Consider the following 25729-nt stretch of genomic DNA (forward strand, 5'->3'; position numbering starts at 1 on the left):
GCAGGATATAGAACGCAGCCCAAACGGAAGAGGAAAAAAAACTCCAGCCAATCAGCGATCGAGAGAGTTTCTGATTCGCAGCTTGAAAAAAAGTTCAACCAATTAGATGTCAGTAGTGATTATTCGGATATTTGCGTTGTGGGCTTTTAGGAAAGCGGCGGGAGATGGATTCCAGGAGGTCGCGGGTTACGAGTGACATAGAAAGGACGTTCCAGGAGGTGTAAGTGCGGGAAGGCAGGCGGGGGCCATGGGGTGATAACAAGCTAGAGAAAGGGAGAACCAGGGGGAATAGGTGCCGTGCCTAGAGGCTTAACAATAGAAGGGATAGACCCTGCTGGGGGCTGGAATCGCTGTTATGTAGTACAACAACTTGTGCTATGTTATTTCGTACATTCTTTTCGACAGGGTTGCCAACTCCAGTTTTACCTTACAGAAGAGCCAAGTAAATAAATAACTTTTGTCATTTAGAAAGCCCTTCCTTGTAAACCAGGTTTTCCTGACTAAACACAGGTAAAGTGATTTGCCTATGTCAGGGGTGCCCAAACTTTTTGCAACGAGGGCCAAATTTGTTGTGGTGAAAATGTGTGGGGGCCGACCATTCAGCCTGACATTCTTTGAACCATTATCATTAAATTACAGGAATCGCCTAACCGTAGCAGTAATATTTGGGCACATTAGTGAAATGATCTGCCACTTGGTCTATACTGCTGCCTGTGTGCTGATGGTGTTCGCAATAAACACGTACTGGCACGCACGGCACCTCAGTACGTCTATTGACACCGTCAGCCCTAAAGAACTATACGAGAGCAGTGCGTCACTACATGCCAGTACGTGTTTATTGCTAACAACCTTCAGCACACAGGCCTCATTATTACTCATTTCATGATGGAGGCTGAGGGCCTGTGTAAATTTGAAAAAGGGCCACAATTGGCCCCCGGGCCACACTTTGGACATGCCTGGCCTATGTCATTGACAAAGTGAGAACAGAAACAGGATTCCTCTGCCCCAGAGAATGTTATTTGTGGTGTACTTTTGCTACTGGAGAGGTTGTTTTATATAACGGATAGTAGAACAAAAGCTGGCTCTCGCACAACCAATGTAAGATGCGAAGTCTGGTGCTTGGTGGTAGAGGTTCGGCCACCTCAGAATTGAATCAATAAAGAAGAAATCCACGGCACACAGGCTGCTGCAAGCAAGGAACCCCTTGCACGTTTAATGCGGAAGTGAGCAACGTTTCGGGGTCACACCGACAAAGGGGCGTGACCCCGAAACGTTGCTCACTTCCACATTAAACGTGCAAGGGGTTCCTTGCTTGCAGCAGCCTGTGTGCCGTGGATTTCTTCTTTATTTATATAACGGATAGACCAGCAAAACAACAAAAAACACATCTCTCTCTCTCTCTCTCTCTTTCTATATATATAAATCTTCACATAGACCCACACTCCAATGTTCAGTGATTCAATTTATTTTTATTGCATGCATCTGTGTATCAAACGTTTCGGCCCACTTTAGGGCCTTTATCAAGGTTAGATAAATGCAGTGACTGTGTATTTATACTCAACACCTCCCCAAAACACTAAATCACTGCATCTATCTATCATTGATAAAGGCAGAAAGGCTAAAGTGGGCCGAAACATTGGATACACAGATGTATGCAATAAAAATAAAAAATAACTTGAATCACTGAACATTGGAGTGCAGGTCTATGTGAAGATGTTGCTCTCACAGGTCTTAAAGGGGAAGGAAAGGCTTCATACACTTGAGGGTGCCAAATGTTGGGCACCCCCAAGTGATTGTATTGACTTACCTGAAACCCCGGGTCAGTGCTCCTATCAGCAGAAAACTGCACCGGCCTGGGGTTATACCAGTGAGCACCATGGAGCGATCTACTTCCGTCTTCCTCTTTCTTCGCGCGGCTGTGCATGTGCAGTAGAACGAAAAGCCGAACTTTAACTAAAAAGTTGGCTGTTTCGTTCAACTGCAAATGTATCTCCCCTGGGAAATTTGAAGAATGAAGAGGATCACTCTGTGGTGCTCGCTGTTATAGCCCTGGGCCGGTTCAGTTTTCTGCAGATAGGAGCACCGGCCTGGGGTTTCAGGTAAGTAAATACAATCACTTGGGGGTGCCTAACATTTGGCACCCCCAAGTGCACTAAGCCTTTCCTTCTCCTTTAAAGTGAAAATAAAAAATGTTTATTATAAAGGAACGTTTCAGCTGCAACAAAAGCCTTTATGACTTTGATAAAGGCTGTTGTTGCAGCTGAATAAACATTTTTTATTTTCACTTTAAGACCTGTGAGTGCGACCTCTTCAAATGATTTCTATCTAACCACAGTGTGGACTGCACCGAGGCATCATTGTTTGGATTTCTCATAAGGCATACAGCCTGCCATTTTCTCAGTCTAATTTTTCTATTTTTCATATCATAGCTATCAGTCACTGGTACAAGATAAAGACCTCAGCGACAGCTTCTGGAAGAGAAGTAGCAGCTACAAAGTTTTCTCTAGATCTGAAAGTTGTCTGACTCTTCAAAGAAGCAGTGTGACTTCTAGCAGAGTAACAGAAGAAAAAATCACACTGAACTTGCACAACTCAACTTTGATCACTGGCAAACATGATCATTACACACCTGCTGGGTCTCCTTTGAGGCAACATTCTGGCAACCCAGTCTTTGAGACTTCTAAGCATGAGCGAAAGCAAAGAACTGAACCCCAGCTTATTAAAGCAAATTCAGAAGAGCGGGAATGCAACATGTCATTTGCACACCAGTCTTCATACAACGAGGATACTGACAGTCTGCAATCATCTTTTAATGATGGAGATCCGTTTTCTTTCCAGTCTGGAACAGATGAATGCTCTACTAATGTATTGGAATTGGTTAAGGAGTCCATGGACAATCAGATTTTGTGTGAAGCCTGTCAGAAACTTTATAAAACAGCCATCAGAAACAAGTCTGCCTCTGTTAAAAAGCCAAAAATCTTTGGTGGGTCTGAACTGTTTGCTTGGCTTATTTAATGTATTTGGCAAAAAAAATGCATCTTTTTACATAACATATGGGTCCCAGTAATGGCCTTCACTTTCATTACACGTCCCTTTGTGCCTTCTTAGATTTACTAAGCAGAAACATTGAAACAAATCAAAGAAAGAAAAAAAATACCAGAGAGTTCCAATTTAGGCACCCCTCAACTGACCAGTGCCACAAAATCTTCACCCCCGCTTGGCACTTTGATGCAGAGTGTGGAAGCTCCACCTTACCGGTGTTCTGTCCTGTCCCTGTTCTGCTTAAGCAGCTAAACTTAAAGCATTGGAGTACAGATTTTTTTCCTATACTTGAAAAAAAGTAAATGTGAAACTGACAAATCAGCTAATATGCATTTTGTAACACCAGTGCAATTGGCTGCTCATAGGTCAGCTGCATACAGTCTGGAAAGAAAACATTAATTTTGAGAAAATAAGAGTTGTGATGTTGCTCCTCATAGTATGCTAGTTTATATTTAGCAGAGCAAAATCACAACACTTTTTTCTCCATTAATGTGTTTTCCTGACTGGCAGGTGGAGCATGTACAAAGTTCATTGTTAGCAGATCTAATATCTTGGAAATTAAAAAAAAAATAATGGCAATAATTGATTTTTTACATATCCTTTAAGTATGCCTTGTTAAAAAAAACAAAACTCATGCTTTCTAGACATAAAGAATGTGCAGAGAAAGTGAACATGTAATGAGTATAAAAAAAAAAAAATTTCTGCCATCCTCCCTATTCACATTCTGCAATACTATCCCATTTGTGCATACAGTTTAAAAAATCAAAGTACCACAGCAGGACTGGCCGCTACTATGTTAGGCCATTGGATGCCCTTTGCACTGCTTTCTGGAGGCAATTGCTGACATGTTGCATGCACAGTTTTAAATCAGAAAGCTTTCCTTTGAGTATGTGGTGTATTACATACACTTATATAGACGGCAGTTGTGTTTTCAGGTATTGAAACTGTTGACATATTTTGAATAAATGTTACATTTATTTCAGATCCTAATCATTGGTGCTGTGACTTTTGGATGATGGTGAACAGGACTTCATCGGTGGATAATATTCCAAGAAGGAGACGGTAACAATTAAATAAAGAATATTTTTAGAGCAACACATTTTCAATGGTTTATTGTCAAATTAGTGTATAGTGATAGGATGAAGTATGGAGTTATAAGTAGCCTAATGTACATTGGGACACAGAGTTTGTTGTGTCCGTATTCCCTGGCAAATTCTGGCTGCAACCAAAGACTTACACATTTAACTTAAGCTGGCCATATATCCACAGATTTGGTTGGCCACTTTGATTTTGACCATACTGCCTAACCATTTGGGCATGTAGGGCCAGTTAGGGACTCTTTCCTTCCTGCTGTTTTGAAATACCACTACATAAATGTCAAGTCCAACCTTAGGACTTGCTCAACACATTTCCTATTTACTCTGCTCTACTAGCTAAACTAATGACTGAATAAAAAATGACAAATATTTAAAGGCTCAGTATCCTGCCTTGTGCAGCATGAGTGCATGAATAGAAAAACAGGCAAAAAGTTCAGCATCAGCACAAGACCTAATCAGGAAAAATCTATGGTTTTTATTATTTAACAGTGCAAACATGGAAACTGATGCTACTCCATGTTTGGTCTTTGCCAGGTAAGTAATTAAACTACCTGCCCACACAAACATATATCAATTATACAGGGGGATTATCTGTGCAACGGTAATGTAATTATCTTCTTTACAAGGGCTAAACGTGGAGTAGCTTCAATTTCACTATTTGCCCTGTTTACGTGATGAAAAAGTGTGTTCTTCACAAGCCATATTCATTGAACCAAAGTTGAACAAAAGGCTATGCTGCCCCTTTAATGTCTACAGACTCTAGGACAGTGTTTCTCAGCATTTTTGAGTTAAAGCAAATCTCTGAGGTCCATGCACACCCAGCCTATCAACAAAGTTAGAGATAAAACATATCGGTTATTCTGCTATAGTTCCATAAACCCTAAAGAAGATGCAGTCTCTGCTTATTTTGCTGTGATCATACATGATATATGTTATAATGTTTTATTGATTTATTCCTTTTGACCCCTGTAACAAAAAAAAAAAAACCACTCCGCAGCTTAATAAAAATTTTGTTTTCTTGACAGAAGTTTAAGAATAACTCTAAAGGTTCTTGAAAGCAATGTTAGTATAGTACCTGTTGATAAATGCACCAGAGCACATGCCTTCCTTCAAAGGTAAGCAAAATGAAACACTGCTATCATTTGCTTATTTTTTCAGTACCAATATGCTACCTTTTTTTTTATATAATTTTTTTATATATATCTTGGAATATTGAAATACTGTGTATATTGATGCCTGTATAAAATATTTAATGTTTATTTCAATAATTTAGAAATCTTCGCCTTTGCAAGAAGGCCAGACGGGCTTATTTCAAGCAACGGCAAAGGAAAAGCCAGAGGAAAAGAGGTTCTTCTATATTAAAGCCCAAACCAAAAGTTCAAAGAACAGCAAAATCTATGAATGCTACTCAGAACTTTGAAAGAAAACCTTTTGTATTTGTAATAGATTCAAGCCAAGATGAAGATGCAGACTTGGATATTAAAGAGCCAAAGTCCAAGGCAGAAATGAGAAGTGAACTTGCTTGTAACCTTCATAGTGCTGCAGACAACACCGCTTCTGTACGGCAAACTACGTCACACAATTCAATTGGGTCTAACCTTTCTTCATCAACGTCCTTTATGGAGGGAGTAAGTTCTGAGGATTCTGAGAGCTCATTTCTTATTGAACCTGTGGCTAATGATAAACATCACTCAGAAATGGAAATGTGCCAGAATCCCCCAACAGGAAGCCTAGATCCCTTCTCCTGGGTCCATGGAGGCAGCTTTAGAGACATGCTTGCACGGTTAAATTCAGGATGCTTAAAAAGTGCTGCCATTAAAGAGCACTGAATTTCACACTGACTCCATAAACAACATTGTTAGTAGTCTGTTAACATGTTCCGTTTCTGATCCCTATGTGCACAATAAGTGAATTCTCTGCTTCTGTTGGTTTAAATGGATTGCTTGGTTTTAAGTATTAATCACAACACTGCTGGCATATGTCTGCCACCTGCCTGTAAAATAATTTGTTGATTCAGGGTAGCACAGATTGTTACCTAAATAAATGTTGTAAGGTATTCTGTTACATTACATTGTAGAAATGGATTTGCTACTCTGTGTGTGTGTGTCTGTCTCCAAAGTTCGAGAATTGGCTAATAAATTGAGTAATTGTTGTCTTTGTGGCTGCCACTCGCCTTTCTCTCCCAGTAACAGGAAAACATTTTGGAGAAAAATGTCCATGTGTCATTTTTTTTTCCCCCAAACTCAATGTACATTAAAAAAATTTTTTTATAGTATTTTTAAATAGGGATAAAGTTCTACCTTGTGGATACAGATATAATTTTATTCTGTTATTTCTCTTCTTTCACACATACACAGGCCTTAAATTATAATAAAGACATTTTATAGACATGATTGACTTTTTCATACATTTGACAGTCCACTCACCCTCACTAACTACACTGAGCAAATTTAAGATTGTATTAAAGGAGTACTGCCACAGTTTGGTAGAAGACATTCAGGGATAGATATTTCTCTGTTGCAGTAATACAACCTTGTCTCGAATAGCATGTCATATGCTGCCACAACTTGGGCACCCATATTGCTAAGGGCAGTGCTATGATAGCACCTCCTGGAAGAGCAATATGTAAAGCAGTGAACATACAAATTATTGGTCTCTCGGTTTTACTAGGTTAACATGCAATAACTGTACAGTTCCCTTTATCTGCATATGTATTCTTGGTGTTTGTTTAGTGTCCATGTTATGTTATGGCACAACGTGAGAAAAGACGTTGGCACACCTACACCCATCCTTGCAAATCTTGTATTACTACCATATACCATTCAGATCCTTTTTTAGATTTGCTGAAACCCCGCCAGAAGAATGTGTGCAAGCACCTATGACACTTTAAAAATCCTAATATTTTTCATGAAAGAAGCCTGGAGTTGGCTATAGTGAAAGAGTTAAATATCACAACCCTACAATGTTACATTTAGGAGCAGATTTATTAAGAGTAGAGTTGTGTTTTCCACTAAAAGTTTGTTTTCGGGCGTATTTTTGGGTAAAAAAGAGCCTCTGGAAATAGCTTGAATCTAAATCCTTTCAAGGGCATATAGTAGTCCATGGCAGAGGTCCCTTGAATCATTCGAAGATGTTAATAGCTTTCATGATGTTCAAGGTTTCCCCTGAAAACTCGATCAATTTGAGTGATTCGTGTTTTTTGCTGCCGAAAACTTGATCAATTCGAGTTTTCGGGTTTCTTAACTCCGACTTCACTGTTTTGAGTTTTTTTACATTTGAGTTTTTTTTTTTAAATTAGAAACCATTCTAGTTGCTAGTTCATTCAAGGTCTTAAAAATCTCACATAACTCAAAAATGTTACCTTTGATAAGTAACCTGCTTATTTTTGCTAGAGTAGAGATGGCAGATTTATAATAGTTGCCAGTTCAAAGTACTTTACCCCCTATGTGGGTATCATAAGGATGTCTAATGTGTCTACAACTGGAGCCCCAGAATTGTTGGGTCTTATGGCAGGACCATACCATGTGTATGAAGTCTGCTTCAGTCAGATGGCATCTAGGGTATTTGTTGGAGTGAGGAGGTGAGATTTTGTTCAGGCGTGATGGAGTAAGTTAAATTATGTGCAGAAATTTAAATTGCAGGAGCTTGTCTCTTGCGCTCACCAGGTATAAAGCTCTAAAATATGTAATCTTCAGTAATTGCAGGGATGTCTGTGGCCCCATGTCTTAGGTCAGGTATAAGCAGGATTAAAACTTGTACAGGTTAGCATTTGGGTTCTATTATACACTGAAAATTACTATCAGATATCAGAAAGAAATAGCCTGTACCAGATGGATTTGTTCATCACTTTGCTTTAATCTTACATTAAAAATCAATATTTAGGAGTCATTTCAAGTAAAACATTATCCGAAGGTGCAAATACAAAAGTCATGTTCAGATGTTCTATTTTTTGAGATTTACAACGTGAGTGGGGTAATTTACACGCAGGTGACTAGATCATCAGGGTTTTCAGTTAAACAGAAATGTATTAAAGGGTAAGTAAAGTGCCATCATTTCACAGGGCTTTGTTCTTTGTTAAGGGAGATGCATGTGGCCTTACTAAGGCTGGAGAGGACTATCATCTTCCTGTCTGATCCTTGAAGGTCAACTGGACAGTAGTTGTAGAGGTTTAATATGCAAATATGCCACACAAGCACCACTCCACTTGTGCCAGATTAAACCAGATGAGCTGCTGAATTCTCATCTGTACCATTCAGCTGTACTTGGACCTGCTGTTTTGTGTGGGAATCCAGAGTTGTGTTCTCATAACAGAAAGATCATTTGGACATGTGCAGCATAGAGATTACATTAGATTTAGCTGTGGGGGTTATTAGCAGCCAACTGGACATGCTTGGATAAGTGCATATTACATGTTGTCTCAACTGCAGCGCAGTTATTCTGCCCATTCTCTAAGTTAGTTCTGGAGCTTGCAGACTGAGTGGGTTTAGGTTTTTTTCTCTGCTTTACTCATCTTAATACTGTACGATATAAAAAGGAACAAAACCTGGAAAAAAATATAAAGACAAATTTCACCTGCTGTGGAAAACCAGGAGGCAGCAGGCAGACCAGTGTTCACAACTGTTTGTGTAAAAGATGCATATTGAAGGGTCTTGCACTGAATGGGATCAGTTCCCACAACACCCACTTCTTGGCTGCTGCTCTGAACCCTGGACATTTACACCTCGGTTGTGGGCCCCGTGCGTGGGGTTTTGGGCATCAGATTTCGGCATTTTCTTTGCTGAATGGGATGAGAGTTAAATATAAAGTCTAACGTCCATTAATTGCCATTGAAAGTATGTCAATGCATTAGAAGCCAGTTGATTAAAAGAGCATTTGATCCTCCTCTATGCCAGTGGCCTGGGGCAGCTCCCCTGGTGCTGGGCTGAAAGATCCTACATACACTGCTACGGTCAGTAAGCTTCTGACTATGTCTACATTTTCTGTGCAAGAGGGGAGGGGCTTACATGAGTCCCACTGCCCTCAGAATAGAGCATGTGCAGTGCTTCATGCTGAAGGAGAACTTAAAGGGATACTGTCATGGGAAAAAAAAATTTTTCAAAATGAATCAGTTAATAGTGCTGCTCCAGCAGAATTCTGCACTGAAATCCATTTCTCAAAAGAGCAAACCGATTTTTTTATATTCAATTTTGAAATCTGACATGGGGCTAGACATTTTGTCAATTACCCAGCTGCCCCATGTCATGTGACTTGTGGCTGCACTTCAGGAGAGAAATGCTTTCTGGCAGGCTGCTGTTTTTCCTTCTCAATGTAACTGAATGTGTCTCAGTGGGACATGGGTTTTTACTATTGAGTGTTGTTCTTAGATCTACCAGGCAGCTGTTATCTTGTGTTAGGGGGCTGTTATCTGGTTACCTTCCCATTGTTCTTTTGTTTGGCTGCTGCGGGCAAAAGGGAGGGGATGATATCACTCCAACTTGCAGTACAGCAGTAAAGAGTGATTGAAGTTTATCAGAGCACAAGTCACATGACTTGGGGCACCTGGGAAATTGACAAAATGTCTAGCCCCATGTCAGATTTCAAAATTGAATATAAAAAAATCTGTTTGCTCTTTTGAGAAATGGATTTCAGTGCAGAATTCTGCTGGACCAGCACTATTAACTGATTCATTTTGAAAATTTTTTTTTTTCCCATGACAGTATCCCTTTAAGCTGGCCATAGACGCAAAGATCCGATCCAACGAATCCTCGATTCGTGCGATCTTCGGACCGTGTGTGGAGAATCCCAACATTTTTCTTCCCATGGAGATCGGTCATTCAGTCGATCGGACAGGTTAAAAGATTTCTGTCGGCTGCCGATAATTTCTCTGCATGTATTGCCGATTGTATGATTTTCAGTGGAGACAGCTTTGTCGGACATAAACTTTTGTACGATTGCTGTTAGAGGCAGAACATAGGCTGATCTGTTCTTTTACTACTTTATTTAAACTGAAGGTTAGTGGCAGGTCGGGAGATGGGGAAGTCCGATTGTTTGAGGATTCAAATGATCGAATCTTTGCGTCTATGGCCAGCTTTAGGTGTCCTCTCTCCTAAGGGCAGGGGCACATGGGCAGATTTGGGGAGATTTAGTCGCCTGGCGACTAATCGTCTCTTCTTCGAAACAACAATATCCCCGAACTGCCTTCCATCTGCTAAAATGAAAAATCACCTGCGCCAATGCACTCGCGGTGCTTCAATTTCCGAAGTCGCCCGAAGTTTCCTCGCGAGGCAACTTCGGAAATCGAAGCACCGCGAGTGCATTGCCGCAGGCGATTTTTCATTTTAGCAGGGAGAAGCCAGTTCGGGTAGATTGTCACCCTGAAGAAGAGGCGATTAGTCGCCAGGCGACTAAATCTCCCCGAATCTGCCTGTGTGCCCCTGCCCTAAGAGATGTCACATACGTAGCCTGCACATATAACTGATGCTGCATTTTCAGGATGGCACCAGCAAAAGAGGTGAATAAACGCACAGGTGATTTTTGGTCACTGGTATAACTAAGTAGTAATTCTGCTGGAAATCACAGCTACACAACATAAAGTTTAGATGTTACGGAAATTTTACTTTTAATGTACTGGCCATGAAAGAATTCCCAATCCCGAATAACTGCAAGGAAGGAAGTGCCTTTACAGCACTTTTCCAAAGGCTGGTGCAGCTCTAGAAAGGAGCACCAGCCCAGGGAAAAAAACATTCACTGGATGGGTGCCTAACATTATACAATCATACAGTGAAATAGGCTTTCCTTTAAGTTACACTTTTAGTATGTTATAGAATGGCCAATTCTAAGCAACTTTTCAACTGGTCTTCATTATTTTTTTTTTCTATAATGTTTTAATTACTTGCCTTTTAAAAGGGGGTCACTGCCCCCATCTAAAAAACAAATGCTCTGTAAGCCTTCAAATGTTTTTGCTACTTTTATTCAGACCCTCCACTATTCATATTCCAGCTGTTTAATCAAATCAATGCTTGGTTGCTAGGGTCACTTGGACCCTAGCAAACAAATTGCTGAAATCCCAAACTGGAGAGCTGCTGAATAACTCGAAAACCACAATTAATAAAAAATGAAAACTAATTGCAAATTATCTCAGAATATCACTCTCTACATCATACTAAAAGTTAACACAAATGTGAACAACCACTTTAAGCTGACAAATAACTCACTGGAGTCTCAGGATGCTCACAGATAAATACATGCACAAAAACGGATCGCTGGCTCCAATCTCTGATTGGACCAAATTATCTATAATCTGTTATTTTGCTAATTAGATTGTTGAATGTTTAAATACTTCAAATAAATCGAGCATAACGCTCATAAACAAAAACATCAACCAAAACCAGCTAGCGACCACTAGGTAATTCTCACCGAGTGGAACAGGATGGCCTGGGTGTCCAAACCCCAAGCCCTTCACTTGAAAGAAATCGTTCTATTGCAAATAAGGTAAATTCAGCGTTGCTTGTCACTCACCACGTTTGTCAAATGGCCCGGGTGCCGTGCCCCGAACCCGTAGCTTAGGCGAAACCAATCTTCAGAAATAAATATACACGCACTCCTGCAGCCGTGACAAGTTAAGGTAAAAATTGTAGCTTTATTCCATCATGTTTAAAAGCAGCGTTAAACATGATGGAATAAAGCTACAATTTTTACCTCAACTTGTCACGGCTGCAGGAGTGCGTGTATATTTATTTCTGCTCACAGATAAAACAAATACCAGATAAAGTCTGGTTATTCATCCAACACGATATTTCACCAACTTCATAATTATCTGTTGGACCATATACAAATAGCTCCTCTATAAAGTCATTTGACAGCTTAACAATGGACTGATCAGTAGAATCAATGAAAATCAGCCATTCCATATCAGCATTGTCAATACTATACATACCTATTGCTAGAAACAACTCATTTACATTCATGGCAGTTTTGGCAGACGTTTCCATGAATAAGAGTCCAGTGTCTTCTGCATAAGTTTGAGCTTCCTGTGGGAGGAAAAAAAAAAATCATACAATGTTACTGCAGTGTATCCATGTCTGAAAAATAGAAAAAAGCCAGTATGTATAACATATATTTTGTAATTCTATAGCGTTCAGTTATACCTTAGAAAATACTGCCTTCCTTTTTTCTTAACCATCAGTGTTAAAGGTTATGGTGTATTTCTAAATTACACTGTTTACACTGCAAATAATATAATCTACCATATAAAATGTAATTCCTGAACCAACAAGTGTATCTTTTTTTAGTTGTAATATTGGTGTGTAGGCAGCCATCTCAGGCCATTTTGTCTGGTCATGTTCTTTTAGAAAGGACCAGTGCTGCATTATCGAACTGCTATTTTTTCTTCTACTCAATGTAACCAAAGGTGTTGTAATGCTGTTCTTAGATCTACCAGGCAGCTGTTATCTTGTGGTAGGGAGCTGTTATCTGATTACCTTCCCATTGTTCTGTTGTTAGGCTGCTGGGGGGAAAGGGAGGGGGTGATATCACTCAAATTTGCAGTACAGCAGTAAAGAGTGACTGCAGTTTATCAGAGCACAAGTCGCATGACTGAGGGCACCTGCGAAACTAACAACATGTCTAGCCCCATGTCAGATTTCAAAATTAAATATAAAAAAATCGGTCAGTGCAGAAGTCTGCTGCAGCAGCACTATTGATGCATTTTGAGAAAATGTTTTCCTGTGACAGAATACCTTTAATTTCCCTCTGTATTTATGAAATATAAAAACTATAGTATATATAATTATTTCAATCGGTTTATTGATGGTAGTTTAAAAGAAAAAAATGGCTCACCTTGTAGCTTTAAACTGGCATACAAGGACCTGAAAGGGCAGGCATTGCACCAATTTCAGCACAAGACCTTGGATTATTGCTGTATAGTCAGTGGAGAACCAATAAAACAGAAATGTTGGCCAAAGAATGGGCAATATTAAACTTTCTAAACTGCCATTCTTCAAATGGGTCTTCCAAATCACTTCCAATTGTCCTCCTATTGTGCTGTGACACTTTTAGAAAAGCCTTGCACGAGATGTGTCATGGGGCAAGGTATGTCATCAGAAGGAAGGTCCAACCAGGTGGAAACATGCAAACACTAAAATAGTCAGTAGCTTCCACCAAAGCAGCCTATATTTCCCTGCAAAAGGGCAAACACCATAAAAGTGTTGCCATAAGGTTATGGGTAGTTCACCTTAAAATTAACTTTCAGCATGGTAAAGCATGTGACATTATAAGACAGTGTGCAACTAGTTTTCATTTTTTATATTTTTGTCCTTTGTGAATTATTTACATTTGTTGTTGTACAATAATCAAGCTTAACTGTCCTAGCAACCAGGAGGTAGGTAATTAGGAAGCTAGGATGGAAGATAAATAATTGAGGCCTGAATAAAAAAAGAAAAATAATAAGGAAAAACCAAAGCCTCAAAAAGTACTTCTGTTTTTTAGTTGCCAGAGTCTGTTCCATCAACCAGACAGCATTTGCTGTTGTAAGCCAGAAAGAGGAAAATGGGTAGGATAAGTCAAAACCATACAGAAATAAAAAAAAAAAAAACTGAAACACTGGTTAGAACATCTATTCCCCAAAAGTTAGTGTTGCCAATATATAAAAACAGGTTTTAACTACATTAGTTCTATTTTTAAACAGAATGGGGAACTGGGCTTGTTAAAGTTAACTAGAAATCAATTGTGAGTTCATATTCAAAAGTCAGGACATTGTCTAAAACAAGATCACAGGCAGCATCACAGAAGTGTCGCTTCCTAACTTTACATTTTGGATTCTTACCTCATACTCCACCATCCGTTTTTCTGCCAAATCCGATTTATTTCCAGCCAAAGCGATAACGATATTGGGGCTAGCCTGTCTCTGTAACTCCTTCACCCAAGCCTTTGCCCTGTCAAATGTCTCCTGTAGGGGTTAAAAATGTATTATGGTTCAGTAATGCGAGTTGATGTTTACACCACATAAGCAAGACAACCATTAACAGCAAGCCTTTTTATTGTTAAGGGAGAGTAAAACTATGAGGTGTTAGAATATCAACTCATTGTTGCTATATAGCAGAGAGGAGGTTATAGGGAACCTGTCACTCAAAACAAAGCTTCAATTTTTTTTTTATAAAAACATCCATACCTCTTATAACTAATTTAAAAAAAAAATCCTGCCTTTATACTGAGGCACAGCAACCACTTTCACTTCTACACCAACCAGTCTTCACGTGCCCCTTCTCTACTCACAGTCTATGCAGTATAGCCTGTGTATGGGCCTGTGCATCAAGTCCACCTTTCTGGACATACATTTTGGGATGATACAAAGCTTGCTGCGATAACAGCTAACTCAAAATGTCTCCTGCTCGTATACTCTGTAGATTCCAAAATAATGCAACAAACAATTTATATAGTGTAATTGGTGTATGTATAGTTTATTTTGCTTGACAATAAAATTGAATTTAGAATTATTTCTTAGGGTGACTATTATTATTAAGCAATTCATGTAAAGGGGACTGCATCACAGAGCAGCACAGTAAGGAAAATAACTTTCTTGCTGCCTATAATGCTGTACTGAAACAGCAACCAGACTGTGTAGTCTACCTATTCATTTACTGTGTTTCTAAAATAGCCTGTAATAAGCTCACAGGAATTACTGAGAACTGGCTTGATGGATGCAGGACTGCACAAAGCAAAGAAAAACAAATCTAGGTCAGAGATCAGCTACAGCTGCTTATAAAGAACTTTGTCGTGTGGCACCTATAATTAACATATTAAGTACCAAATGAATACAGGTCCTTTTGCTAAACTTGGGTGACTGGGGATGCTACCCATCACACCCTCAGTAATATCTGATCTTAAAGGTGGCCATAGACGGAACAATTCCAAGAAAGATCATTCGTTTCAACACACACGTGTAGAGCAGAATCGTCAGATATACAGTTAGAAACAATAGAATTCTACCTGTATCTGACGATTCACCACTAACAATGGCCGATGTTTGGGTGCTTTCAAAGGCACTCAATCAAAATTTTCCGTCAAGCCCGATCGACAAGCCGACTGATATCCAAGTCTTCTGCCGATATTAGTAGGCTCTTTTTCCACCATACACGCACCAAATATCGTACGGACCCACCTTCCAAACTATTATTCCTCCTCTCCTCACTCAACCTCTTTATTCTCCTAGTCTTTTATATGTACTTACTATATTCTTCAATTATTAAGCATGTTTCCCCCATAAAGAAATAGGGAATATCCATAAAATAGGCCAAATGGTTAGAAGCAAGAGGGCCCACTGACACCTGGGCCCACCGGGAGTTTTCCTGGTATCCCGGTGGGCCAGTCCGACGCTGAATACAGTAATAATGCTGGAGAGTGGTTCTTTCTGAGTTAACCTGTGTTTAACATTGATAATGAAACGAGTCATTTGTCCAAATTGTGCTTCTATAGGAATTTAGGCAAAAACACCTACAGGTGAACAACTGAATTCTCTCACCAACAGTCATTGCCAGTGTTTTTAAGTAATGAATATGTAATGTACTCTTGCGCTGCACTGGTACAACTGGTGTGTTTTCTTCAGAAACATTATTATAGTTTATATAAACATGCTGCTGTGTAGCCATGGGGACAGCCATTCAAAGCTGAAAAAGGAGAAAAGGCACAGGATATCCTGGAGATAACAGATAAACTCGGTAGTATACAATAACGTATCTGTTATTTACTGCGTATCCTGTGCTTGAATGGCTGCCCCCATGCTGTACAACAGCTTGTTTATATAAACTATAGTTGTATTTGTGAAGCAAACAGACCAGTTTTACCAGTGAAGGGTAAAATTACATTATATTGTCATTTCTTTATAACACTTTAATTTTTTGGTGTTACTGTTCCTTTAATTGCTTTTCCAGCAACTTAATGCAGTTGAGTTTAGGATATCACTACTAACATCAAAGAAGCATAACTGCTGAGATACTCTGTCCCTTCGACAAGCAACACCTTCTGACAAAGTCTAACTGTGTCCATAGATGAAAGAAATTGTAAGGCAGTTTGTAAGATTTCAGATTTACTTCCCAATGATCCCAATCATCAATGCATAAACGGGCACAACACTTGACACTTTATACATGTCCTGTGATCCCTTTGATCAGCCTATTTGTTGATGTCTCTCTACTGGTGTTGAGACATATTCAGATACTAAAGTGAAAGGGACTGCACTTCCCTATTACTTCTATTTAGACAGTGTGAGCAGATCTGTTATTTCACCATCCCATATGGCTAAAAATAGCCTTTCATATCACAGGCGTATAACTGTAAAGCAGAATCTAGACAAGCCCGAGGCCTAAATAATTAATGCTTTGTCCATAATCACTACAGGTTGTTCAGAGAAAAAAAATGATCAAAATTTCATCTGTAGCTCATCTAATACTGACTTACTATAGTGTCTAAACGGCACATACCACAATTACAGGTATGTGAACGGTTATCCAGAATCTTCTGGACTTGGGGCTTTCCGGATAATGGATATTTCCATAATTTGAATCTTCATAGCTTAAGTCTACTAGAAAATCATGTAAATATTAAATAAATCCAATAGGCTGGTTTTGATTCCAATAAGGATTAATTATATATTAGTTTGGATCAAATACAAGGGACTGTTTTATTATCACAGAGAAAAAGGAAATCATTTTCAAAAATGTGTATTGTTTGGATAAAATGGAGTCTATGGGAGATGGCCTTTTCATAATTTGGAGCTTTCTGGATAATGGGTTTCCAGACAACGGATTCCATACCTGTACTATTTTCTTTGTTTCTATGCTTTAGCGTTTGTGGACTAACATGTAACTATGCATTAACCTTTACAATTATGTTTTTTATCATTCCTGCAGTAGTTGTTTGCTACTTTACACTTAAAATATTAACTAAATATAATAAAGTAGAGGAGTTTCTACAATATATCCTTGGCTAATGTTCTCATGATGCTATTTGCAATAAGCTAAACACTCATCTGACTGCTTTGGGGCCCTTAACCTGCAGTGCAAATAAAGGTGATTGCATCATTCCCAGAGGCTGGCAAGCTAGCTTGATTCATATGAAGATACCTCAATATAAAAATTATAATCAGTGTTTTCTGACCTGTAGCTGCAGTATTACTGCAGGAAGATATGAAAGCATTACGAGATTAATGATCTCACCGGTTTTGTGATATCGAACACCACAATGGCCGCCTGCGCTCCTCTGTAGTACATAGGCGCAAGGCTGTGGTAGCGCTCTTGTCCCGCTGTGTCCCAGATCTCAAACTTCACCGTTGTATCATCTAGACATACAGACTGTGCCAAGAAAGCAGCTGAAAAAAAACAGAAACAGTTTGAGGAAATAACCCTCATTTTATTCCTTTGATCACAAAATTATTTTCCTTTTGATACCAATAGAAGAAGCTTGGCAAAAAATGTGAATTGAATATTGCATGGACAGCGGAATTAAACACTGACATAGAATTCATAAAATCATGTACATTTTCTTACAATACACTGCTGTAAAAGGTTCATAATACAGGCAGGTACTATACAGTTAGTGCTGATAAGGAGAGTAGCTTTTGGGTGCTTTTGCACTGTACAGTGAATACAGCCTATTCATTTAACTAGGAAAGCTGCCAAGCTTATTTTTATCTGTAATCATGTGATGTTTTGTAACTGGCATGAGATGTGGTCTAGGCATTCCCAAAGTTCCTTGCTGGTGACAAGGTGAATTAAGTGTCAGGAGAACAAACAAGCAGGGGCTCAGTAAGGGAAAGTGACTTTACATGCAAGCCTTATCACACCTAGCAGCAGGTTGGATTACATTCTGTTTTTCTGCTATACCAAAAAATACAAGAGTTCCAAACCAAAAATCCGTTCAGTTTTATTACCGCCTATGGTGGTCTCCTGATACTCATCAAACTGGCCTTTGACGAACCGCAGTACTAGACTGGACTTTCCAACTGCCATATCTCCAAGAAGCACCAGCTTGAACTGGCAGATTTTAGTCTGTCCCACTCCATTAGCCCTTGTGCTTCCCCTGTTGGCCATGGTGTCCTGTGTTCACCCCTTGTTGTCTTCTTCTCCCTGGCTGATGTGAGGAGATTTGATGGAAAGCCACTCCAGTCCCAATTTGTGTATGCTACAATATAAAAACAAACAACACCCTTTAGTTTTAATATTGCTTTGCTATACCAAACACATACATAGTAGTATTTCCTCCCTGGATTTTAAAAATATTGTTCCATCATTCCTGTTGAAGGTACGTTATACTCTACCTTCCCCAAAAAGTTCTGTTTTAGCTTCAATCTAAATTGCATATTAGCTATGCTGCTTAGATCAGACTGCAATTGCTCATAAAGCATTCATACAACCTAGCACTCTTTTCAATATCAGTGCTTGAAATTTAAGATATCACAAAGCATTTCAGCGTAGAATTTGTTACTCACCAAAAAAGTAGAGGCTTGGTTTGGGGGTTGAACATTTGAACACATCTGTGTTTATTTTGCATACTCAAATTGCATATATAGATCCCTATAAAAAGGATATCCAATTATCACCCTAAATGGCAACACAAAAGGGTCAATTGTACCTTTGGACTTGAAGCAGTCCCTGACAGCTTGGTCCACTTTAAATCAATGGGGTTTCTTACTAGGCACATACATAATTGCAGACTATCATGCTGTGGTTGGAAGCAGAGTAACGGCTACACAACCTGCAGATCATGTATACATTCATGTCTTTTAAGTAATAATCCTTCATATTTATTTACTAGACAATGATTCTTTTTTTATATATATATATATATATTTTTCCAACAAATAGAGAAATGAACAGAAAAGAAAGGAAAAGGAGAGCAGTTAAGCTAAGGCAGAGATTACAAATGTAAGTCCAACCAAGTACCCCATGTAGCATTGAATTTCTCTGGGCAGCTACTGGCTATGTAGGTTAGTTTCTGGCTTGGAAGGACATTGTTAACTTTAAGAAACCATAACACGGCGCCCCAGAATCTCTGCCTATCTCATCCCTGAACTTGGGACATAGGTCGGGCACATTGTCGTAGATTTTCGCCAAACGGTAAGGGGTCAAGTATGCTCTGTTTAAGAATGTTATCTGTATGTATCTACTGTATGTCTCATGGAGATGAATGTCTCTGGAACCATTTTGAGAGCATCACATCCAACCCAACCCAGGCCATTTAACCTTAGTTTTTTTCCAAAAGGGGAGAGACCTAAGGACGACAATATATGTTGTCTGTGGAGCTAGGTCTCAAGGGTAGTTTTGGCTAAGCTAATGGGCCTAGTAGGGAATTGTATTTTGAAAGCATGACACCGCTGCAGGAACCTAAAAAGCAGGTATGGGAGGGGGTTCACCACTTGCCACAATAAATCATACGTTTTACATTCACCACCAGTCACACCCTTAAGGGTTTGATACCCAGCTGTGCCCATCTGGCTATATCTGGAAGCCCGTGAAAGTGGGGGAGATGATTATTGCCCCAGAGTAGAGCAATGGTTCAGTAGGAAGAATTTTTTGTATTAAAGGGGATCAACCTAAGCAAAATAGAGATCTACTGTGTCGGCCTGCGTGCAGGAAAATGGAGTGGATTTTGGTGTCAAAATGCATTCTCATGTGTTTCGGAGCAGAAATTAGCTCCATGTGCCTGCAGCTGGGCCAACTCAGCGGCTTGGGATGCAGACACAGAAGAGCTCCGAATCAAGTGTAGGGGCTTGTGTAGGGGCTTGATTCTCAGCCTGTATTTATCTGCAGGACAGGAATCAGCCCACTATGGCCGTAGAATTATGAGAATATCCTGGTTGGCATCCATTAAACAACTAATAGATTTAAATACCCTCACTATTGGGCTGAAAGCAGGAAATATATTAAGCTTCCTGCCTGGTGTACAGTAATAAGAGGATTTCACATGTATCAAAGCAAACCAGCAGATAACAAAATAAGTACAATGAAAACAATCAATTATAACAGTAAACAACAGGGGGCACATGAGAAAAATATTTCAGTTAGCTACTTGGAATAGCATATATCTTTTTTTGACATAGCGCAATCACTCAGAATTTCATCTTTTTGCCCAGACAGAGCTGATTTTCTAAAAACAACAGATTACAAGGGTTAACATCTGCCACTGCAACTGTCTGCCCGACAAAGGGAACTCCTGACACACGGATGTGTTGAAGCCTCACTCTTTGTTTTATCAAGTCTATTAAGTGAATGTAAGAGGATGGTTTATGCCTAGCAGAGATAACATTCAGATTTCATACACTTGAAACCCTCTCCTATTACTTTGCAGTAGCAAAGTAAACACAGAACTAGATTACTTCTGAGTACTCAAATGTGACTTCTTGTTCTAGGTCACATTGTAAGTTGCCTCATTGGCCCCTGTTGCTGCAATACGTAAAGGAACAAACTGCCAGAATAACACACTACGTAAAGGGCAAGTTAACCCCCAAATAAAAAAAAATGTGCCTTATAAAAGAAAGCCTAATTCTAAGCAAGCTTTCAATATATGGTTAGTAAAATGTGTCAGTGCTTTTAAAGTTATTTGTAAAAACAATCGCTATTGAAAGCAGTTGCCTAATTCTTGGTTGTTACAGCTCTGTTAATCAGCTGGCTTGTCTTACATCAATAGCCTTAACCACCAGGGCAACGAATAGAAAGGGACAAACACTCCTTTCAGTAGCAATACATATACAAATAACTTAAAACTATATAAACAAAATGTAATGAATGTATATTGCATAGTTGCTTAGAATTTTTATTTTCTTTAGCAGCCTGGTACTGCTACTGTCTGTGCTGTAGTGTATTAGGGTCAGATTGGCACTGCTACTGTCTCAGTGTATTAGGAGGCAGCCTGGCACTGTAGTGTGTGATTATAATCCAGTTTATGTCAGTGTGGCTAATAATGAGTGCAAGCAAGCTACAGGATTCGATATAATAACATACTAGATACCATGAGAGCGTGTGGCACTAAGGTTAGTAGGCAAGCTGCTGTTTCGTATCCCCAGTCCAAGCTCCCCATATACACTACCTGAGTCTCCTGATCTCGTTTTCCTTCCTCTCGTTTTCCTTCCTCTGTGAACACCGGAGGGGGCGGGGCTTGAAGGGGCTGTGGGACAAACAGAAATAACCCTGGGTGAGGCACAGAGAAGCAGCGCAGCCAATAGTAAAGCCTGATTGTTTCCCAGGGTTGTGCAGCTAGGGGCCTCTTCCTTTTCGGTGGATGAATGGAATTGTAGTTCTTCAGAAGCGCAGCTCTGCTAGATCTTACGGGTTATTTACAGTGGACTGTGTAAGCACTATTGCTGGGTCATGGCATGATCCTCTGGGGTTGGATAGAAGAGCAGGGCGATGCAGCACATACACAAAGAGGCAAATGGCAGGATCGGTTGTCAGTTCTCTAGGATTTCTCAAATGTTGGGAGGTATTGACAAGTGACCAGAGATATCCTGCTAGTAGTATCATGATATAGTAGTATTAATGCTAGTAGTATCATAGTAGTATTAATGCTAGTAGTATCATAGTAGTATTAATGCTAGTAGTATCATGATGTAGTAGTATTAATGCTAGTAGTATCATGATATAGTAGTATTAATGCTAGTAGTATCATGATATAGTAGTATGAATGCTAGTAGTATCATAGTAGTATTAATGCTAGTAGTATCATGATATAGTAGTATTAATGCTAGTAGTATCATGATATAGTAGTATTAATGCTAGTAGTATCATGATATAGTAGTATTAATGCTAGTAGTATCATGATGTAGTAGTATTAATGCTAGTAGTATCATGATATAGTAGTATTAATGCTAGTAGTATCATGATATAGTAGTATTAATGCTAGTAGTATCATGATATAGTAGTATTAATGCTAGTAGTATCATGATATAGTAGTATTAATGCTAGTAGTATCATGATATAGTAGTATGAATGCTAGTAGTATCATGATATAGTAGTATTAATGCTAGTAGTATCATGATATAGTAGTATGAATGCTAGTAGTATCATCAGGTAGTCTGTGTGGAGCATGACAGGCCAGGGGCATCTGCTTACAATTATTTTTCTCTGTTGAGATACTTTTTTTGTGTGTGTTGGTTGCTAGTTATACCAGTAGGATTGCCACCTTGTCTGGAAAAAAATACCGGCCTTCCTATATTCTTGCAGTTTTTTCCTATTAATAACATTGGCATCAAGCATCATTTTTACTTGCCAGCCAGGCCTGTAAAATACTAGCCAGATGACAACCCTAACTGACACAGAGCCTCAGCCACAACTAAACAGTCCATTGTTTTCTCTGTTTCCAGTTTATTAGCAGTGACCTTGCTGGTAAATTTGTAATACCTAGTCAATCCATCCCAAGTCTGATCCATCCCAAGTCCGATCCATCCCAGGTCCCACTCTGTAACCCTGCCTATTTACCAAATATCCACCAACTTTGCCTACTTACCTTGCAGCCCCTGCCTCCTTTACACTAGCTTCAAAGGTTCTTGGTGGTTTTTTTGTAAACAAAAGTGCTAGATTTTCTTTCAATTTAGGAACAAAACAATGGCTTATTTAGGTTAAAGGGATACTGTTATGGGATTTTTTTTCTCTCAAAATGAATCAGTTAATAGTGCTGCTCCAGCAGAATTCTGCACTGAAATCCGTTTCTCAAAAGAGCAAACAGGTTTTTTTATATTCAATTTTGAAATCTGACATGGGGCTAGACATATTGTCAATTTCGCAGCTGCCCCAAGTCATGTGACATGTTTTCCGATGACAGGATCCCTTTAAGGCTAGTTGAAACTGGCCATAATTTTTGAGGTCCTATCTCCAAAGTCTGCATGGTTCCCTGTCATTCCACAGTAGAAAGCTCCTGAGCCCCAAATGGGTGTTGGGGATAACTGGTCCTGGCAGGGGTTTTTCTCTGTTTCACAGACGTTCTTTTATGTTTTAAGTGAAGTTGAACAAAAGTAATTGTAAGGCAGTCTGGGAGAACGGCACATCCTCTTACCTCTTGTGGAGGTTCCCTTGCTTCTGTTCAGCATTTAGACTCTTTTTTTGTACGGTGGTATCAGAGGGTATCAGTGTTTTTTGTGCAAATGGGGGGCCAGATTTTTCACTATTTAGGTCTATTTAGGGACAAAACAAGGACTAGTTTAAAAGATGACAATGGTTGAAATTGACCAAAACTAATTTTGAATTATTAGGCTTTTTTGTGTTTTTGTGCAAACAATGGCCATATTCTTCAGGACAAATATGGTTGACTTTTTTGGACTTTTTTTTTTTGTTTAGGCTTTTTTTTTTACTTTGGCATTGGAAGATATCAGTGTTTTTGTGTAAGGGTAAGGGCACACCCTGGTGATTCGGGGAGATTTAATCACCCTGTCTTCCGCCGTCTCTCATGAAAAATCACCTGCCGCATGGCACATGCAGTGCTTCCTAAGTCGTCCGAAGTTTCCTCATGAGGCAACCTCAAGCGACTTCGTAAAGCGAAGTGCCGCGTGTGCCATGCCATAGGCAACTAAATCTTCCCGAATTGCCAGGTGTGCCCTTACCCTAAATAACAGATACAAAAATGCTAATTTTAGAGAAGATAGCCAAAATTGAGCAAAATAATCTTGACTTCTAGGATATTTTATTCATGGTGGGATCAATAGGCCCCAGTTTTTAATGTGAATACAAGGGCTAGATGGGTTGGCAGACATGGAAGCCAATCTTGCTGATGCAATTTTGCCACCCTCAGTCTCCACCTACATCACCCTCATAAATTGCTGGCTCTAATTGGATCCAACATTGCTGTTCTTCCGGCCTTTATTTGACAGCCAATTTTGTAAGCTGATCACTAAAAATAATAAAGTGCAGTTGTATTCATATGAAAAAGTTTAAGCACATTTATACAAATCATTTGCTTAAACTGTTTCAGTTTCTTTATGGGTACAATTTACAACAAAGCATAGTATGTAAATACAAATAATATGCAGTTCATCTCATGAATGACTTTCAAAGCTTTGCCACTAAACTAATTTTCTACAAACCTGCCTTTATCTTAGCACCTGCATACAGGCGTAGTCTAGAAAAACAGGCTGCTTTAGATTGATGATTTTGTCCTTCCCCTGGAAAATTTTCTGTGGACACCCATGGGTGCACAATACTACCTGATGGTGAATAGGCATACTTGGGAACTGTCTCCTGTTTTGGTGGGAGACACCGATAAAGCTGGGATTTAACAGTGCCTCCATCTAGGGAGTACTAAGGGCTATGCACAGAGTAGAAATAAGGGAAGTGAAATACTTTTTATTTATAATATTTATAATAAAAGTACTGTTAGAAATTTTATATAGAAAGAGCCAAATGCAACAGACATTTAATTTAGACATTTATTTAGTAAAACTCGCCTACAATGTGGACACTTAGAAGAATCTGAATTTTTTTAATTTTAGAGTTTTTTTCTACTTAAATAAAACTCACATTTTAAAAAAACTTGAATGACTTATTTATTACAAATTCGAATTTCTCAGTTTACAAGCTCAAAAAATGTCAAAAACTAGAACTGAATAAAAAGTTAAATAATTAGCTCATGTTTCATGAATTATTCATTAAAATCTCAAAAGTGCTTTAAAGGGATTGTGCACCTTTGAGTTAACTTTTAGTATAAGGTAGAGAGTGAGATTCTGAGACAATTTGCAATTTGATTTTATTTTATATTATTTATGAAATTTGAGTTATTTATATTTTTATAATACACAAAGGCCATGAATATCTTGTTAATTATATCATTATAAACGGTGAGTTCTGATGTCATTTCTGTCACCACTCACTGAAACTTGTGTATTATAATAAATAAAGTACCCCCTGTTGCAAAATGTGAGGATATTAGAAGTTAGTATCCTTATATTTTATTAGAGGGAGTACTTTATTCACTATATAATACACCAGAGTCATGCATATCCTGTTAATCATAATATTAGCAGTGTAAACCAAAATAATGAATGTACAGCTGCAAAAGCCAATAGAATGCTCTGAGCAACTTGACATTAACTTATTTTTAGGGTTTAAATTTGCTTTAAGGAATTACTGTTAGGATTACAATCAGTGCATGTCAAGTCAACAATAAAACATTTATATCTCTGCCAATGTTTTTACTGCAGCTTGGGTGTGAGATACAGCAAGGAAATGTTATGACTCTGTAAGGACTGTTTAAGGACAGTTGAAAGAATAATTCAAACCTGTATGTTCCTGGTTTTACAGGCTAGGGATACTACCATAGATTTGATGTGAGAAAATAAAAACAACTTGCCCTTAAATCATGTACGCTAATTTGTATTCATTTTCATGTGTCATTTTTTTTCATTCTGTAGTTATTATACATACATTCCTTTGTATTTTTTTTAATCAATCTCCATATTTTAACTTTTGGGATTATAGTCTAAGAATGTATATGAGGTTATGGTTTGTTTCTTTGTGCTATCCATAGTGTCCAGGGGTGTATTTTCTCATTTGTGCCACATTCAGGCCCATGAGCAATTTTGCACCTTTGTACTAGGGACACATTAAATACTAGGGACTCATCATCCAACAAAC

The 25729-nt window shown here is 38.8% G+C and overlaps 2 protein-coding genes across 3 annotated transcripts; one reads left to right on the forward strand and one right to left on the reverse strand.

Moving 5' to 3' along the window:
• The first annotated feature begins 61 nt into the window (after positions 1-61).
• LOC108701428 lies at positions 62-6527 on the forward strand. Its single transcript, XM_018236091.2, has 5 exons — positions 62-220; positions 2430-2983; positions 4026-4104; positions 5165-5254; positions 5413-6527. The coding sequence occupies exons 1-5, from the start codon at positions 165-167 to the stop codon at positions 5966-5968; spliced, it is 1335 nt and encodes a 444-aa protein (XP_018091580.1). The 5' UTR covers positions 62-164; the 3' UTR covers positions 5969-6527.
• A 1447-nt stretch (positions 6528-7974) lies between these two features.
• rab5d.L (RAB5D, member RAS oncogene family L homeolog) lies at positions 7975-21221 on the reverse strand. 2 transcript variants are annotated; one of them, NM_001368049.1, is given in 6 exon segments: positions 7975-8916; positions 12055-12148; positions 13942-14064; positions 17330-17481; positions 18043-18293; positions 21198-21221. In NM_001368049.1, coding segments are annotated over 5 exon segments (642 nt in total). In that variant the 5' UTR covers positions 18203-18293; positions 21198-21221; the 3' UTR covers positions 7975-8803.
• Between the last annotated feature and the right edge of the window lie 4508 nt (positions 21222-25729).

Source organism: Xenopus laevis, chromosome 9_10L, assembly GCF_017654675.1.
Source record: "Xenopus laevis strain J_2021 chromosome 9_10L, Xenopus_laevis_v10.1, whole genome shotgun sequence".
Lineage (NCBI taxonomy): Eukaryota > Metazoa > Chordata > Amphibia > Anura > Pipidae > Xenopus > Xenopus laevis.

Coding starts and splice junctions, on each gene's coding strand:
- LOC108701428 (XM_018236091.2), top strand. CDS start 165: ATGGATTCCAGGAGGTCGCGGGTTACGAGTGACATAGAAAGGACGTTC. Junction 221..2,429: donor GAAAGGACGTTCCAGGAGGT/GTAAGTGCGGGA, acceptor TTCATATCATAG/CTATCAGTCACTGGTACAAG. Junction 4,105..5,164: donor AATATTCCAAGAAGGAGACG/GTAACAATTAAA, acceptor TTTTCTTGACAG/AAGTTTAAGAATAACTCTAA.
- rab5d.L (XM_041575525.1), bottom strand. CDS start 18,202: ATGGCCAACAGGGGAAGCACAAGGGCTAATGGAGTGGGACAGACTAAA. Junction 17,482..18,042: donor TCAGGAGACCACCATAGGCG/GTAATAAAACTG, acceptor GTTTTTTTTCAG/CTGCTTTCTTGGCACAGTCT. Junction 12,149..13,941: donor AACGGATGGTGGAGTATGAG/GTAAGAATCCAA, acceptor TTCCTCCCACAG/GAAGCTCAAACTTATGCAGA.